The sequence below is a fragment of the Centruroides sculpturatus genome, unplaced genomic scaffold (genome assembly GCF_000671375.1).
Source record: "Centruroides sculpturatus isolate CEXI.00-Female unplaced genomic scaffold, Cexi_2.0 scaffold1455, whole genome shotgun sequence".
Taxonomy (NCBI): Eukaryota; Metazoa; Arthropoda; class Arachnida; order Scorpiones; family Buthidae; genus Centruroides; species Centruroides sculpturatus.
Window position 1 is genome coordinate 158,885 of NW_019385681.1, and position 20,390 is coordinate 179,274.

Genomic DNA, 20,390 nt, shown 5'->3' on the forward strand with positions numbered 1-20,390 from the left:
TTGAAAAATATAAAAATAATAAAAAATTATACTTCAGAAGTTAATTTAGTATCAAAAACGTAAAATATTTGAGTAGCCGAAGACATAGCCAAAGATTACAGCGCCACAGCACTGGCGAAAATTTAAATTTGTCGACTGGAATTCCTTCGGATAAACGACGCTCTACTGTAATTAAAGAGACTTCTGTAAGTTGTAATCATAATCAATTACCTCAAAGCTCTTAGAAGTAATGGATTGAGTTAATCAGATTTCCAGTTATAGTATGTTTAGAACTAATTGCATTTATTAATGAGGGATTTCCACATTTTTTTTTACATTATATATACTAATTATTTTTATTTTATTATATATATATATTAAAAGTATATATATACTTTTAATATCCCATATGAATGCATCAGAGTAAAACATAATAATAAAATTGGTGTAATATAATTTGTTTTTTTTTTTATAAATTGAGAAATTATGTAGGACAATATATTTAATTATCTTTTTATGATATGATAAATATAAAATAGAACAAAATGTGTCAATAAAAAGTACTTTACTAAAGTGAAACTACTGGTTATAGTCAAGATATTCATTTACTTTACAGAATGTTTTTATAATAATGACTTCAGAAATTAGAACAGATTTGTCGTAAAGTTTCAGAAGTAGAAAGTTTATCCATTCTTCACATAGAATATTTTTTAATACATGTTATTTGTATTATTTTATATTTGAATATTTTATATCAAAGATAACCAAAACTATAGCATAAAATGATAACTTACTGAGAAAAACAAATGTTAGCATTAACATTGGAAAATACTTTCCAAAGTTTTTTCCACCTCTACTTATTTATGATATTTTAATGCTATCAAAAACTTTTTCTTACTCGGTAAATTATTGTTTTATACTGGAGTTTTGGTTATATGTTATTTTTCTACAGTATTTGTTTTTTGTATGTTGTTTATAATTGTATATCAAATAAAAAAAATTTATATTTTATGAACAATGTATAAAATCATTTATCAGATATCCATTTAATTGGTATTTTATATTTGCAGATTCAACATATTGTTATTTAACAATGTTATATAGAAAGTATATTAAGTAGCATTATCTTCCATGGCTTCATACAAGAGTCGCGTCATTCAGTTATATAAAAATGTAAGTATTTTTATGAATACTAATTAATTTCATTCAAAGTTTAAACTAATCACGTAGTTATGTATCTACAATATATAATTAAAAGAATACCAAATTCATTTGTGTGTGAATAGTCATGATTTTGATGTCAATAGGTTTAATGACATCAAATTATATGTACCCAAATGTAGTGGATGAAAACAAAGCTAATGAATGAATGTGGTGTATTAGCAATATGCATGTTTTATTGGAAAAAGTGCTAAAATGTTATGAAAAATAAAATAAAATTCCTCATACTTTTACTGTATGAAACAATTATTACTTTATACATTCATATTAATATCTTGTCTTTACACAATTAAGGTTTTAATTAGTATGCAAGAAATGCATTTTATACAAATTATCTATGCTAGTGTTCTGCAATCAGTGTGCCATCACAACGTGAAAGGTTTGATGTGAACTTTTACATGATTTTATTAATTTCAGGCTTTATTTATATATTTTTATCACATTTGTTGTGTTTCTTATGCTTCTATTTCATTCATTGATGAAATAAGATGATATTAAAGCAATAAAACACATATGTCATCCCAGTACACACTTATTCTTTTGGAGTTATATATTGGACTCACACAGATCTTAAGCAACTCCAAATGAAAACAAGAACAACACTTACTAAGCATGAACATCATCATCCTAAATATGCCATAGAAAGATTAAGCCTTTCACCTAAAAATGGCAGATGTGGCCTGATCGACATAGTTAACCTACACTACAAACAAATACAGACATTGCGAGTGTTTTTCTACAGGAAACAAGAAACATCACAATTACATAAAGCAGTAACTCTAGCAGACTCAAATAACACACCATTAAATTTACACTTGCATCATACAGACTTGACACAACCTATAAAAAGCATAGACACCATTAGGCAATCATGGGCTCGAAAGGCACTCCATGGCAGGCATCCTTATGACCTGGCCCATGATTTTGTTGACAAAACAGCGTCAAACAGCTGGTTAGATCGGGGATGCCTTTTTGGGGAGATGGAAGGATTCATGATTGCCATACAGGATCAGGTCATAAATACTAAAAACTACAGAAAACACATACTCAAAGATACAACTCACAAATGACACATGCAGAAAATGTCACATCATGGCAGAAACCATACAACACATCATATCTGGTTGCAAGCTCTTGGCACAGACAGATAATTTACATAGACATAATCAAGTAGCAAATACATCAAGAGCTTACAAAGAAACACAAATTATTAGACGTCCACGAACCATACTACAAATACATTCAACAGATAGTATTGGAAAACAACATGCACAAAATGTACTACAACAGCCATAATCACAGATAAAACAATTTACCACAACAGACAAGACATCACACTCATTGACAAACACAATAAAATCATATACATTATAGACATATCTGTTCCAAACACTCACAATGTACAAAACACATGCAGTGAAAAAATCAGCAAGTATACAGAACTTGCCCAGGAAATAAGGCATCTGTGGAGGATGGAAAGGGTGCTTATTGTACCTGTTGTTCTCTCCTGTACAGGTGTGATACCACACATGCTACACAAAAGCCTGGGAACATTAGAATTGAATAGAAATGCATACATCACACTACAGAAGGCCAATATATTGAATACATGTCATATTGTTAGGAAATTTTTGAATACAGACACACACTGACACACTTATTTAATTTTTGTCTTGTTTTGGTTACTATGCCTTGACTCTGGTCTGGCATAGTATACAGCCATCGGTGTCAACTGAGTATAATTCACAAAACTCAACATAATAATAATAATAATAGGTTTATGGCATTACGAAATTCCACTAATAGTATCATATCATGTGTTTTTGAGGGGAATAACATTTTGGTGTGTCGTGTTGAGTCATTTTGAGTCATAGGTGTGCCGCGAGTAGAAAAAGGTTGTGGAACACTGATCTATGCTTTGATATTTTGACATGTTAAAAACTAAAATCAACACTTCCATTAAAGTACAGTTGAACTCCATTTGTATATCTTTCAGTTGTATTTTTTGCCATTATGTTAAATGTTGGACACAGTTCTGTGTGCAGTAGATGTGAACAAACAATTTTGATATAACCAACTTTTGCATTTGTTTACTTTGTTACTCATTAATGATGCAAAGAAAAATATTACGTAATTGTTTAACTTACTGAATTTTGTTAATTAATTTAGTAACTCTATTCAAAAAACAACTGCACAAGTAAATTGGAACTATACATGAACAAAATAACACCTAAACATAAATTTACAGCAAATAAACGCATAAATATTTAATGCTTAAACATTTTGGCCCTCTAGGAAGAAATAAAAAAAAAGTTCTATATATTAAATACAGTCACATTCTAATTTATTTAATTTCAAACATGTTCGAACAACAGCTATGACGTACATTTTACAATGTGTATAAAATGAGCAATAGCTACATCCAAAAAAGGGGGATGCTGATGGGTAGCTCCATTTTGGGCGATTTTTGTGAACTTGTCTTATGACAATTGGAGGAGCAGTCCTCAGTAATCTTCAAACATAATATCCTTAGTTATACCCATTACGTGGATGACATTTTGATTAATATGGAGAACTAAACTGGATATAGGGAAGGTGTTAAAAGTATTTAATAATAACAACTATTGATTAACACTAGAATTAGATCAAGAAAGCTACACAGAAGTTAATTACTTAGACATCAAGATTTGGGTAGTATATGATAAATTAATTGCCCATTATGTAATCGACTCCGTGAAAGTATTAAAAACCACTTATTTGTATCTTGTGAAATTACTGAACATTTAAGGGATACTTTATTGATGACTGATTTTGATATGTTTTGTTTATACGATGATAATTTAAGCTCTGACATGTTATTTAAAGTTTATAAATTTTCCTGTTACTTATTAAACATGTTAACATAACATTATTAATTAAGTTTTAACATTTTTGAAACCATGTATAATAATGTTTGTATCTGTTATATGATTTTGTAAACCCCCTGTAAAGGCAAAAGCCCATAGCAAATAAATGTTGATTGATTGATTGATTGATAATAAGTTAAACACTTTCACAATTTATTGCAAACCTACATATGTCCCTTTTCATACAGCCCAATTCAGCTGACCCCATGGTCTTATAAGGCAGCCACTTTTTGTGCACTAGTCATGAGAGTGTACTCACATTGTACTGAGCTGTCAGATACCAACAAGGAGCTAGAGCAACTGAAACATATTGTGTCCAACCACGGGTACAGTTGCTCATTAATCAATGTTCTAGCTTCCACACATCTAGCTAAGTCATCCAACACCAATACAAGCGTTAACAAAACAGAGGGTAATCAGGTAATTTTAAGGTATGAATTGTCCCTACATCAAATTTACAAGAAGATTGCCAAAAATTTAAACCTATGTGTAACTTATAAGAAGAAACTCAATGTTTTCTGCCTTCTTTCTAATGCTAAACAGCACAGAGGACAGAAGAGCACAAAGGTTTACCGTATCCCATACAGCAGGGGTGGGCGACTTTTGTGTACATAAGATCTACTTTTTATCTTAAAAATGTGTCACGATCGACTTGTTGTCTCAGGCATAGTGTAGGTGGCAAGGGGTGGTGTGAAATACATACTATGTTTAGATAGGTAAGAAAAGCCACAATTTAATTTAAAACATGAAGAAAAGGTACTTACATTTTAAACAGAAGAAAAATTGAAACTCTATGTTGTCACTTTTGGAGACCACCACTTCACCCTTTCTCTCTCTACTGTGTCCCAACCTACTCTCTGTCCCTATTCCCACCTTTTTTTTCCGGTTTTACGACCCTTTGTCTACATTTCTTATTCCCCTTTTACAACTGTATACAAATGGATTGCACATGGACTGACAAAACTGCATCTGAGGGAGGACATTTTAGGTCCAACATCACTACAGTTGTGTTTATGCATTATGTTCATGCATTGCGTTCAGTTACAAGTGTAACACATTAAGTCAAGACATTGTGAGCAATGTCTTGGCAAAGCCAAGACATGTCTCACAATGTCGATGGCAAAGCCAATTAAAATTGGCTTTGCCATCGACATTGTGAGAAATTGGCTTTGCCATCGACTTGTTAAACCATTCATCCTGCCATACAGGATGAACGGTTTAACAAGAGACCAACATATATATCAGATCCACTTACAGATCTTTTAAGCCAGGTTACACAATTACAAATATGATGTAGCAAAGGGAAATATTAATACTGCTCTGGCCTATTGTGCTACTGATCCACAAGTTTCCCCTGTTGGAATGAGGCTACCCCGATAGACAGGGTGTTTGACTGACACGACATAAGAGCATTGGAGGCCATAGAAATCTACAGAGCTGACAGGAATAGAACATACATCAACATGGATTGCATTCTGATTCCGCATGCCTGGAAATATTATTTACACTCCCAAATTTAAAAATTTTAATTTATTAATATTTCCATTTTAATAACTTCACGTTTGACTGTACAGTGTAAAAATTTGCTCGTGTTATATATGTTGTAAAATGTATGTCACAGCTGTTGTTTGATCATGTTTGAAATTTAAAAAAAAAATTAGAATGCAGCTGTATTTGATCTATAGAACAATTTTTTTTTTCATATTTGTTCCTGAAGAGGGCTGATAAAATTGTGGCCAAAAATGTTTGAACATTAAATATTTGTGTATTTATTTGCTGGAAATTTGTATTTAGGTGTTATTCTGTTTAACTCCAAATGAAAAACGTGTAATGAATGTCTTAAAATTTATTTTTAGAAATAATTTGATTGGCCTTTTTTTAATGTAGAGATTCAAAAACTCAAAAGATTGTTTATTAATAGATGTGTATGAAAATTTTATTTATATAAACATATCTCCTGTGATTATTGTGTCGGTGAATATAGGACATAAATGATACACTTTTTTCTAATCGAAAAAAAAATTGTAAATGCAAGTTTCACTTTCTTTAATTTATTAACCTTTCTGCAGTGGGTTAGTCAGGTGTGGTGCTATCCCTATATAGTGGAGAATAAACGTGGGAAATTTTTTAAGTATTTTCCCACATGTTTTTTCTCATTACCATTTTGGAAAAAGATTTTGTAAACAGTTATGTCTGGTAAAGAAAAGTCTTTATTTATTGTTACATAATTCCTTTTTTATGTGAATTTTTTTTCGCGGTAGTTTTTGGTGAAATCTGCAAAAGAATTTTGCAGATATAGCTGTCGGTCACCAGTGCATCATGATCGCTCTTGACGGATATATCCATGGGTCAGTGCTGAGTGGTGAATCTGAGTTAATCAACAGGTCTATTTGCAGGTTGCAAAATTTTGTTTATAAAAGTCTGATAGTAAAAGTATTTTTTTTTTTTTAAATTTTAACATGTGTTAAGTTGTTATCCATTTTGTTAAGCTGTTGGATTCTTCCTCAAAATAATAGCATGCTAACTGACAGGATAAGGAAATAGATTTGTCAAAGTTTACTTTGTTACCCATATTGGTAGACTTTTTATATATTTATCTTTTACATTTCAATTATTGTTATTTATAGTGAAACCTCCCATAAACCATGCTTCTTCTTTTTAAATTAATTTTCAAAGGAAACCTTTTTTCAAGAATTATCACTGGATCAAATGATTTAAGAATCTTTACTCTTATAAATCTGGGTAAGTTATGTAAACCAAATTGCATGCATGAAGTTTGTCCTGCTGTTGCTTGGTGTGTGTAGCAATTGTTTTCATGTTATTAATGAGTAACAAAGTAAACAAGCACCCAAATATCTACAGGTGAAGTTAATTGCTGCCAAAAAAATTTTTCATTTTAATTCATCTGTACAGTTTATAATTTATTATAGGTCTAGAAAAGATGATTGGATGGATGTGTATATAGAGTAATTGATAACTGAGATATACAATAAGCAGAAATTATGGATTTGTGGTTTGTTTTGATCTTTTCTTTCAAAATTTTCTAAATTAAGTGCATTACTTGATTCAAGTAACAAACACCTTATTTTTTGCCAAGGGAGTTTTATTAAAAAACTAACGTTTTCGATCTACTCCATAGATCATCCTCAGGTTTAAACATTCAAATTTGGAATAACAAAAAATAGAACACCAAATTCAAATTCAAAGAGATAAATACTGATAACGTAGCAACTAATTAAAATAAAAGTTAAAGCGTAAAAATACATAAATGTAAAAATAAATAACATACAACCATTAAATATTATTATTATAAGCCACTATCCTTTAACCAATAAAAATCATTATGGTTCCCATAACACAATTGCGGATATGGCGCAATTCAAGAGCTACTTGTAAGTTTTTTAAGTTTAGCCAACTCCCCAACTTTAGCAAAAACTGCTGAAAAAATGGAAATATATAGGAGCAAGCTAGATGAAAAATGCATAAACGCCAGAGATGTGGAGGGCCTACCCTCAGCATGGAAGTACGCTGTTCAAAAACTTAAAAAACTGGCGTTGTTCGTATAACTGATATTTCGGATAACCGGTTTATGTACGAAAAAATAGTTTAACGTATCCGATGTTGAAATTTTTCTCCGTTGCGTGTTGCTTCACGTTGAATTTTCGTCGATGTTAAGCCTAACAAAGACTATTGTATCGTTAAAAATTATTTTTTTATTTTGTACAAACAAAATAAATATATTGAAAAATATAAAAACACTAAAAAAATAAACTTCAGATGTTAATTTAGTATCAAAAACGTAAAATATTTGAGTAGCCCAAGACATAGCCAAAGATTGAAGCGCCACAGCACTGGCGAAAATTTAAATTTGCCGACTGGAATTCTTTCGGATGATTGACTGTCGGAAAATCGACGCTCTACTGTATTTTGCTGAGTATGTTTCTGTTCAGCATTACTTGATGTTTGCATTCAGTTTTGGGAAGTCCACTTTCAGATGTTGCTGTCTGCCATATTATATGCTTTTGCTTTTTTGTCCTTCTGACAATTTTCTCTGCTTTTTTGTTCTTCTGACAATTTTTGTTCTTTCCACCACTTTCTAAACTTCTCAGTTATTCTTTCTTGGAAGTGAGGACCACTTTCTAGAATTTACCAACATCATAAGTGAGGTTACATGAGGATATATGAAGCAAAGGAAGATCACTTTTGAGTTGGTGCGTGAGGAGAGAAGATTATAAAAACAAGAGAGACTTTACAGTGTCCATTGCCACTGAGAGGTAAGGTTAGAACTTTAGGTGGGAACTTCAAAATTCCAGTGTCAAAGTTAGTGTGTTAGAGCTGGCATTTCCATTTGAAGAGTACTAACGTGAAATTGGCTATTGGAATCAAGTGTACGAAAACCATCAAGAACCAAGGAAGAGAAAGTTAGGAACAAATATTTTGGGTCTAAGAAGATCAGGCATGGCGTAATCAAGCAACCTGGGTATTCTATCCTATCTGCAATTTTCAATACTTCTTGCTTCCTATTTTCAATTTTCTTTTATTAGAGTACGTGTAGTATTAAGGGTTAGTTTTAGGAAAATTTTTGTTATAATAATTATTCATATTTATTATATTGGATCGATGTGACACGGCCATTTTTATTTTTGTAATTGTTCTGCCAATGATCGGGTTTAGGGTTACTGCCGGAGTAACTGTTCTAGAGTTGGCATCTTTTACTGAACCTGTGCTTAGTTTTATCACACAAAACTAAATTGAGTTTTTAACATCTACTGTACGTATTTCTTTTTCTTGAGTGTTTGCCTTAGTGGGCTAACAAAAACTGTTTTATATCTCACGCAAGGCATCATTCAACATTTTTGTTTTGAATCTATTTTTTCATTTGATTGATGATTGCTGGCCTTGTATGTTGGTTGAACCAATTCTTTGGTTAATGTTGTCTCACTTTTAATGAGATGCTGGAGCACTTTTTAGCACACTCCTCTATAGTAGTGAAGTGCTTGTGTTAGGACTTTTATCTGTCTGTCAGATGTCCACGTGCATGCACAACAACTACATGATTCCAAGGATTTATCGAATTTATTTTAAACAAAATTAATATTTGATTCGTTTTTGTGGAGCATGCTATGAGATCGGCTTGACCAAGTTTGTTGTTTATTCAATTCTATTGATATTTATTATATCTTACTTCACTTACAAACAAATAAAATTAAAGCATATTGGATATCTTCTACCTTAATTATTGGTGACAAGGCCAGCTTGATGGGCAGGTGCTTCAATTTTAAAGATGGTAACACATTATCATATGCATGGCGTTACGTGTGTGAAGGGCATGGCACCGATAACTTGTTAATTCTATATTATTTGCTGTCATGATAGATCTGCAAATAATAAGCTCACAGGGTTTGCCTTAAGTGTATTTGTTGAATTCACATGCTTGCAAATGTTGAGTTTCTCAGTATATATTCCAAATATTTTAAATTTAGTATTCAGAATTGTTCTATCTAATACATTCCAACATTGGAATTTAATGGTTCTATAGCCTGAAACAGATCTTGGAGAAGGTCGAAAGCATTCATTACACGATTTATTTAATATTTTTATTATCAGAGATAAAGGTTCTTTAATATTGTCAAAGCATATTACAAATGTTATCTGTAGAGTAATTTCTTTTCATTTCAGTCAATAGTTAATGTTGCTTAAATGAATCAGTGACCAAGATATTTTTAACAGACTATATTTGCCTTTCACTTCAGATATAATTTTTCATCAGATTGTTCTAAGTTCATCAAAGCATAGAATTTTAATGTCTCGAAGAATTTTAAAATTTTAATCATAAAAGAGTGTTGATTTAATCAATTTGAAATAAAATCAATTTAAATGATTATATTTGTACATTAATAGAAAACTTATAATTAATTAGTAAGTGTTTCTGTTTATTATGTTAACTGTAATTCCATTATTCATAATTAACATTTCAATGCATCAAATAAATATGTTGATATATATTTATCACTTTATCTTTATTCTGTTTTATAGTTATTGCATCTAGGAAAAGACTATCCTAAAGGTTACGAATATTTTCGCACCCGTTTAAAATCGGCATTTTTGAAGAACAAGGACTTGACGGATCCAATTCAGATCGAGATGTGCCTAGCGCGTGGCCAGTACATCATCAAGGAATTAGAAGCTCTGTATATGTTAAAAAAATACAGAACATTAAGAAAAAGATATTATTCAGAGAATTAAGTTGGTTTCCTTTGAGCACAGTCCTATTTTTTAATTAAATATTTAAAAAAAAAGTATGTTTACCCAATTGGCAGACGGTGCGCATTCTGGAATTTTGTAATTTGTAACAATATAGTAATCCATAAACTGTTGTAAATAGCGCATGCATTCTTTAAACAAGAATTGAAATAGCGGTAAAGTAGCTCGATACAATAAGGCAATAGTTCGGCCGATTATTAAAAACATCGGACTTTGAAGTGTCTGTAGACGTATAAACAAGAATTGTTAAAATAATTAGAAATAATTTGAATTTCAGTTTAGATGATGATCAGTTTATGGATTGTTTACATTTTTCGAAAGAAAAATGGGATATTTTTTGATATATAAAAATTTTATATTGTTACGAGCTTTTTTGTTGATATGTATGTAGTTCAGATTTTTAAGAATTTTTAGATTTGTATAAATTCCAATAGTAATTATCCATCATTTGGGTTTCCGTTAACATTTAAGCAGTTTACATTATTTAGCAAACTTCTAAATGAATATTATTGTACAATTTACTTATGCTATTTATATGGTAAATAAAAAAAAACTCCATATGATGGAGCCTGCATAATGATGATTCTCAGTATCTGAGAATAATCGTGTTGATTACTGAATAAAAGCAAGAAATTTGTAAATGTTTCATTGACTTATTTATATAGTATATTACGATTACATTTTTAAATTACTGAATAACTGTGATTTATTAGAAAAATATACATATAAATGAATACAATTGTTATATATCTACATTCATCTGTGGCTATTTGGATTAAAGTAGGATGACAAGTGAGACATAAGATAGCTTTAGAGCTGGAACAGCAAAACATAGACTATAAATAATTTTTTTCATGTTTGTTTCTGACAAATGTCTGATTCTTTGCATTTACAAAGGAGGAATGGGACAGTTATGATGATAATTTGCATATACTTGTAATTGGCACGAGGAGAGTTATTCTACAAAGATATGTCAAGAACTTCTGTATTCCATGTTGATTTTGTGGTGCAATTTTAGGCATAGATGAATATCTCCTACAGTTAATGACTTTGCTGTAGACACTTTAAGATTTGAAATATTCTCATGCTTGATTGACAACTGTAGTCCTGAAGATATTTATATGTAATATGACAGTGATAAATACTAAGGCTTTTGAACTGCTGTAAGGCCATAATGCATTATGCAGTAATCAAATAGTCCCTTAACACGTTTTCATTTTTAGATAAGAAACCACTCCAAATTGAGATTCAATTGAAAAACTAGAGACTTATATGCAATACAACCTTAAATAAATTTACAGCCATCCACCATTTTTTGTGTTTCCTTTATCATGCATCCCAACTTGAAAAGTTAGTTTGATGATTATTTTCTGCTTATTGTTTTTCATTTGTAGGACAGTTCATTCTGAAAGAAAAAAAACAATGGATAATCTTTAANATAACACATTATAAAACCTTTCAAAGATAACACATAATAAACTTGTCAAAAAATAACACATTATAAAATTTTCCAATAATAACACATTATAAAATTATTCATAGATAACACATTATAATACTTTGTCAATATAACACATTATAAACATTTAAAAAATAACACATAATAAGACCTTATAAATATAACACATTATTACACTTTTCAGAAATAACACATTATAAAACTTTTTTAAATAACACATTATAATAGCTATAAAAAATAACACATAAAAAACCTTACAAAAATAACACATTATAAAACCTTAGAAAAGTAACACATTGTGAAACTTATAAAATATAACACATTATAAAACTTTTCAGAAATAACATATTATAAAACGTTTTAAATATAACACATAATGTAACTATTTAAAAATAACACATTATATAACCGTTGAAAAATAACACATCATTAAATTTTTCAAACATAACACATTATAAAACCTTTCAAATATAACACATTATAAAACATTTGAAATATAACACATTATACAACCTTTGATAAATAACACATTATAGAACCTTAAAGAAATAACACATTGTAAGACCTTCTAAAAATTACACATTATATAACTTTTCAAAAATAACACAATATAGAACCTTTCATAAATAACACATTATTAAACTTTTCAAAAATAACACATTATAAAAGCTATCGAAAATAACACATAATACAACCTTTCAAAAATAACACATTATATAACTTTACAAAAATAACACATTATAAAACCTTTAAAAAATAACACATTGTAACATTTTTTAAATATTACACAGTGTAATACCTCTCTAATATAACACATTATAAAACTTTTTAAATATAACACATTATAAAACCTTTAAAGAATAATATTATACAACCTTTCAGAAATAACACATTATATAACCTTTCAAAAATAACACATTATAAAACGTTTCAAAAATAACACATTATAAAACCTTCAAAAAATTACACATTATAAAATCTTTCAAAACTAAAAAATTATAGAACCGTACAAAAATAACACATTATATAATTTTAAGAAAAAACACATTATGAAACCTTTCATAAATAACACATTATAAAACCATTCATAAAATAATACATTATATAACCTATCAAAAATAACACAATATAAAATTTTTCAAATATGAATCATTATATAACTTTTCTAAAATAACACATTATAAAACTTTTTAAATATGACACAATATAAAACCTTTCAAATATAACACATTATAATATCTTTCAAAAATAACACATTATATAACTTTTTAAATATAACACATTGTAAAACCTTTGAAAAATAACACATCATGAAACTTTCCAAAAATAACACAATATAGCACCTTTCATAAATAACACATTATTGAACCTTTCAATAATAACACATGATGTAATCTATCGAAAATAATACATGATAAAACCTTTAAAAATAACACATTATGAAACTTTTCAAAAATAACACATTATAATACATATAAAAATAACACATTATATAACTTTTTAAATATAACGCATTATATAACCTTTCAAAAATAACACATTATAGATTTTGTCAAAAATAACACATTAAGAAACCTTTAAAAAATAACACATTATAGAATTTGTCAAAAATAACACATTATAGTACCTGTCAAAAATAACACATTAAACTTAATTTATTAAACAGTCCTAATCCTTTTGTAGCTAATCTCGATTTTCATCTAAATTTCATTCTCGGCATTAAGCAACGACTGACAGACAGTGACAGTGAGACTGTATAAGGGCTATTGCACACTATCACTGACTTGACCGAATTGCCTCACTTCGAGTCGTGTTACTATGGCAAAAGCAGTCCATCGACAGACTGGTCGTTCCAGTTGGACAGATTTAAAAAGTTACATATTCGTGTAGGAGCAATCGTAGAAGTTGAGCCAATGAGAGCTTTGAAGCTATAGCCAATTAGAGTTTGGATTTTTCCAATCTACGGCGCAGCTAGAAAATGGTGGAAGGTACAGACTTTTCAGAAGCTTTGGGTACGTTCGTAAAGTCGAACGAGTTAAACGAGTTAGTACTGAATAGTTCGAAAAGTGGTAGTCTCGCTCAGTGCGGATGCTCTGCGGTGATGACGTTTCGAACGAAAGTCTAACAAAGCTCACAAAGTAAATAGTTAATTTACGTCGTTAAGAAAATGGCGCCCGACGATATCAATGGTTCTGAATTTCTCGAGTGTTTAAATTGTAAATTAAAAGATGAAATGATAGAAATAACTGTCTACCCGATGCAATCTAAAAAAATATTTATATCTATATATATATATATAAATGGACGTGTATGTCCCTATATTTCACTTTTCCGCCAAAACTACACATCGCACGTGAATGGTGTTTGTATGTGGTAGAAGCCCCAAGTCTCCATTCGTACACTGTGGGGGTTACGTCTCGATAGCTATAAGGGTGCGGGAGATGTGGGGCTGAAAGTGGTTGAAAGTGGCTTTCTATTTCAAATGTTTTGTTCGAATTTCTTCGAATTTAATTCGAACAATATTCGAATTAAATACGAACATAAAATTCGAATATTGGTTTGATTATAGAACGATTGTAAACGTTCCAGAAACGTTAAAAATAGTTCGTTTGACTGGACGTGAACAGGAGACGTTCAGAAATAGAATCGGGACCAGGTCTCTAATTAGTCTGGAAACGGGAGACCTAATTCTTGCATTTTGTGAAAACGGGTAAGATTGGCTATAATGTAATTATCTTAATCTTCACTATTGTTACTTTTTGCCCACAAATAAAAACCCAGCGAAGCGGGTCCTTGCAGGTAGTATATTTATAATATTTAAAAACACTAGTAACATTTGTATTTTCGAATTTAGAAACAGCCATTTAGTTATAAACGAATCGGTCGAAAAGTCTAATGAAATAAAAATAACGATGACGAAATTCTCGTTTAACTCGTTCGACTCTACGAACGTACCTTTGATAAATAAAATAAGAAAATATGGCATTGTATGATATTCGTCGAAATGCACAATTACGTCCCATCACGACCATGTTTTGTGTTTATGTGAAGACCCGAACAGGGTCGACTGAGAGGTCCGAATGAAGGGAATCGATCGGAAATTTAAAGTGCTTCTTTTCTGACGCGAATGGAAAGGATAAGGTGTCTCGATTGAACGATGCAATTGTTTTTTTTTTTTAGTAAATTAGTTAAACGATGGAAAGGAATAAGCGAGAAAAAGCGACGAAATAAGAATCATATTCAGTTGCGACGCTGAGCTCTCCCGCGCCCTCCATCGGGTGTCGAATTGTCACCAGGTGACAAGGAGAGACCAATGCAGAGGCGACAGAGGTTAGGAAATCTATAAAACCGTGCGATTCAAGTTATAAAAGTTCTTGATTCATAGTCTTATCCTTCTGGACGTGTGTGTCTCCGCCGATTCTTGAAAAGAACGTCTCGGATCTAGTGGAAGCAACCTCATCTGTAGTGTCACCGGACGACTTCCAGGCTCGTCGGTTAGCCCGAGAAAAACTACCTGAAGCAGTGCCATTCGCCACGGGGCCGACGATTATTTCACCGTCTTCGCCGAACTGTAGGAAACGGAAACGAACTTTTCGAACTCTACTTGAACTTTATCCTCCTGCTTCGTGGTGTGATAATCTGTCAATCAAGAAAATATTGTAAGAAATTATAATTTTATTAAACGGTTTTATATGGTAAACCTATCTCGGCGAGTCATTCTGCCCCCACACGATAGTGTTGACCGCTCGGCTGTCAAAATCTCCTCACCCCAATCGGCTAACCTCACATTTACATTGAAAAACTTACACTGATTAGGTAGTGTTTTGATCCGTAACACGCGTTCCCATTGGCCCTTACCAATCGGTAACTGATACATAATCGTACTCAATGTGAATGCTTTACTACTACTTAGTGCTACTATAGGATCGGTCGAGTTGGTCCATAGTGTGAAATAGCCCTAAGTCTGCAGTTTGAAAACTGCAGCCCAATTAGATAAATAAATGGATAGAATACAAGTATTTATACTGTTAATAAATCAGTGAAACAAGATGATTAAGCAAAAGTGAAAGTCAGTTGACCAACCAATACCATACATTGAAATTTTTTCCAATATTTTACTTTATCTTGCAATAATATGGACTGGTGTTTATGCGTAAAAGTATTACTTACTAAATGATTACTAAATATTACTTACTTACCGGTGTTAAATTATTACTTACTAAATAATAAACTTTTCTTTTTGACAGTTTGATTGTATTTTTTAACATACTGTAACTAAATTAACCCATGACATTTAGTAGGGGAGGGCGCGGTTAGTTGTGACATTTCTTAGTATTTTCTGTATAACGTGTATACTAGTTGCACTTCTAACACAGCATTTAATACCTTATTGTTCCTCTCATTATATGTGCTTAAAGCCTTTAAGCATATTTTAAATAGTTTGGAGTAATTTATTATTTTCCAACAATTGTATGGAGCAATCAGTAACAATAATGCAAAAGGCTTGTAAAATCCAAAGAATACAACAATAACAGGGAACATAAGAGTGGTAAAAAACTATAATTGTGTTCTGAATTTTTGCATTTAGTTCGCTTTCTGACCATTTAAAATATTTGTCAGATGAGCCTGGGCCGAGACTCCACTAGCGTAAAACTGGCGTAAAAACCCCTTGCCGTAAAAGCTTTTAACCACGTGATTCCGATATTTTTCGCCTGAGCAGGTCGTAAAACCAGCGTAAAAGCGAGTAGAGCAGTGTTCAACTTTGGACGCGAATACGGCGGTAAAAAGGTACCATCCACCGACAGAAGTCTGTGAAATCTAGGTCATTGTGACACGGTGCGAAAATGGCGGAAAACGAGCTTTTGTGTACGTTCCCTCTTGGCTACTCGAAAATAAATCTGGAAAAATTTATCGAAAACGTCCGAAAGTACAGTATATTGAAAAATATAAAAACAATAAAAAAATTATACTTCAGAAGTTAATTTAGTATCAAAAACGTAAAATATTTGAGTAGCGCAAGACATAGCAAAAGACTGCAGCGCCACAGCACTGGCGAAAATTTAAATTTGCGGACTGGAATTCTTTCGGATAATTAACTTTCGCATAATGGACGCTCTACTGTAGTGCAATTAGCGTTTTAAATTTACATGCACAGATAATAAATATCAGAAAATTTATACTTTGTTACAGATATTATTCATAAAAAGTTCAAGAAAAGATGAAATTTATAATTAAGACGAGTCAGAAAATTTTTTGAATTTGTCATATGCATTTAATATAGTTACATGAAACAATCAAATCACCTAAGTTTTGTATACTTCTGAAAGAGAAATTTCTTGCTTTACAAATTATAAAGTTTAAATGTAGCAATTTTGAATAAAGAATATTCTGCATAGATTACTCTTATTAGAATTTTTTTAAATTCTTTAGTTAGAATTGACAGTTCTTTATGTCAATAGGCGTTTTGTGCTTTTGAATGTCAGTTCAAAATCTGTGTGTTAAGAAACAACACTTTTCAAATTTATAAAAATTTCATATATATCCACTTCCATTATTGATATATCTGTAGATATGTTTAATAAAATTTGTATGACCATTTATCAAATTAAGTGTATAAAATTCTTCTATAAGTTATTAAACAATCAATAATAATGTAAATATTTAAATTTCTTTGAATATAATAGTTATATATGTTTTAAATAAGAATTTCCATACATTTCATCATAAAAATTGTTTATCAATATAAGTGTCAGTAATGTTACATTTGTACTGTAATGTTTTCATAGTAAGCAATTTTTAACCCTTTTTTATTTTTTGTTAAAATAATACAGGCATACCTCGACTTACGTCGGTTTCGAGTTACGTCGTTCCCGATTATACGTCGCTTGTTAAAAAAGTATATGGAAAAATAAAAATCAAGTTTAAGTCATTTTATTCGACTTTACGTCTGTCCGCCACAAATATTGAAGTCGTAATATCACTAGATAAACGTTTAAAGCACATAAAATCATATTAAAATATATACAAGTATGTACTGTATTTACAGTACACGCATTCGTAAATTTAGATTACTTTTTTTGTACTATATTAAAAACTAAAATTTATTTGTTTGTAAGCTTAAAATAGATTTTTATTAACCATATATTATTTAAAATGCTTTCCTAGTGATAAGTAGATTCGGAGACAGGTAAATTCGACTTACGTCGTTTTTCGACTTACGTCGTTTTCCTGGAACCAATTAACGACGTAAGGCGAGGTATACCTGTATTGCCATACTAATGAATAACTATTTCTGGGTGCCTTGTGTGTTCTGTATACCTGGTTGCATAGGAAAATATATATCCAGTGTCTATTTTTAAGTTTCCACAAATTAGATTTGAAAAGCAAACAAATAGATTAGAGAATTTGTAGAAATTGAGAACGTGTTTCTTTAAGCGAACATCTCCCATCATCTGTTAAATAGACAAAACTGTATAATGTTAAAAATGGATGGGAAGAGCAAAATTAAAGATAACATTAACTATGAAATAATTTCATCAAAAGTGAAGATTTAATTACTCAAATTACGTGAAGTTTCATCTCAGGTCATTCGAGTTACGAAATCACTAAATACTTCCAAGTATAATTTTTCCGGAATCGAGAGAGACCAACACCATTAATAATGTTTTATTTAAGTTTGATATTTTATATTTATATATTAACAAACAAAACGGCAACAAACACTCATACTGAAACAAAAAAATTCACAAAAATAAAAGTTTTTTTAATACAGAAGTTATGCTGAGATTTCAGTTAAACATCTAGGTGACTTTTTCCGATAAAGCCTGTTTCTACGTGTGTGTGATGTGAATCGAAAGCTCGAATGCGCCAAAATTTCAGTTCGCATGTAATTCTTCTATATCACAACATATTTATTCATATTAAAGAAAAAATATACATTAAAGAATAAATGCATATCTCAATGTTTAGAATAAATTTTATCAAATTTCTTTTGCATTTCTTCCAATCTCTTTTGGAACCGATCGTATGTGTCTGTAGATCCATACGCCTTATAAGCTTCATCGAATTGATTTATTGAAGCCGATGAAGAAATATCTAGATTAATTATAGCTTTTGTAAATTCATCTCTTGCTTTTTCTAAATCAGTATCAAATTGTTTAATCTGTAGAAAAGTAAAACCATAACATTAAAAATTTGTTAGTTTTTGAAAAATAATCATTAGTATAATAAATTATACTTTGTTTTGTACTTATTTTGGTTTATCGTCTTTTAATTACAGTATACAGTATTTTAAATAATTTTAGTTATAAAAATAAATTTACTATTTTTTCTTCTTCCCAGTTAACATCATCTAGTATAGGTCTATTTAAACTCCAATCTAAGAAATTTTCTTTTGCAATTATAATATCATTGCATAATTCTTCAACTTCATCCAATTTCTTAATTATTTTCCTTTAAAATTCATAACATTTTTGACAAACTTTTAGAAATTATGTCTAGTTCATTGTAAACTTTCAGAATTTAAAAAAACTCTTACTGATTTTCTTCAAAAGCTGAGAGACCCTTAAACACAGTTGAAAGATCTTCTAGTTCCATCTTAATTGGAAATCCATTGTCATTTTTCAACGTCTCATTTAGATTTTCAGCTGCTTGTAAAATATCTTTCAAGTTAGTTTTTAAGAATGATCTACATCCAGCACAATATTGTGTTGGAAAATAGAATCCAGGGTAATCACTTCCAAGTTCTTTTTCGACATTTTCAAGTCCCTCTGAAGAAAAAAGTATAAAGTACATTACTAATTTATAATTAACACAGCCATTAAAAAAGTATCACTAATTGTGCTATGGTTTTATCAAGCAAATTAGAGATCAGTCTTTTTCAACACTACTGGAAACTTTCAGAGAATTATAAAATGATGCATGCACGCTTGGAATGACACCACTTTTACACAAGTCCAGCAAATCTTTCTTCTTTCCAGCATCTATCTGTGGTGGTAAAGAATAAGCTGGGTGCAGCATGACTTTGGCAGATCTACCTCTCATTCTTTGTCGAATGTTTAACTTTTCAAAATCCTCTTGCACGCATGAGTGCTTGTAGAAGATGGTATAAGGATCTTGTTTCATGACCTTAATGATCTTAATATTGGGCCAATTCACTAAATTATTATTTTCATTTTTGGAGAAATTGTTTCCCATTTGTTGTGATAAGTCTTTCAAATTGAAGATATCTGCTGTATCTAGTTCAGTCACATTATAAACGCTGCCTTTTTTCTTGGCTAATTTCAGTACTGGTACCCATTGAGCAGGTAGTGTTATTGTCCCACCTTTAACAACTCTTCGTTTTTCACGCTCAATGGTGGAATGCATTGAATCATTCTCATTCTGTGTGTGCCCTTGAATGAGAAATTTGTGAGTAATAGTGTTAATATGGTCTATATTATTTACACAGTATAAAAGTAATGAAGCAATGAATTTATTCTTGTTCTTCCCTGCACAATTATCTGAAAACAAAACTACTTCATTAACTGTATTGGGCAATGAAGTAATGAACTTATAGAGGC

General features: G+C 30.5%; 2 protein-coding genes across 2 annotated transcripts; one reads left to right on the plus strand and one right to left on the minus strand.

Annotated features, from left to right (window-relative positions):
• The first annotated feature begins 1,049 nt into the window (after positions 1-1,049).
• LOC111641148 (electron transfer flavoprotein regulatory factor 1-like) lies at positions 1,050-11,019 on the plus strand. The gene is made up of 2 exons (XM_023387273.1): positions 1,050-1,152; positions 10,143-11,019. Exons 1-2 carry the CDS (start codon positions 1,111-1,113, stop codon positions 10,350-10,352), a joined length of 252 nt encoding a protein of 83 aa, XP_023243041.1. The 5' UTR covers positions 1,050-1,110; the 3' UTR covers positions 10,353-11,019.
• An 8,105-nt stretch (positions 11,020-19,124) lies between these two features.
• Positions 19,125-19,638, minus strand: LOC111641150. The gene is made up of 2 exons (XM_023387276.1): positions 19,367-19,638; positions 19,125-19,281 (listed from the first exon to the last, which is right to left on the minus strand). Exons 1-2 carry the CDS (start codon positions 19,621-19,623, stop codon positions 19,134-19,136), a joined length of 405 nt encoding a protein of 134 aa, XP_023243044.1. The 5' UTR covers positions 19,624-19,638; the 3' UTR covers positions 19,125-19,133.
• Positions 19,639-20,390: the final 752 nt, after the last annotated feature.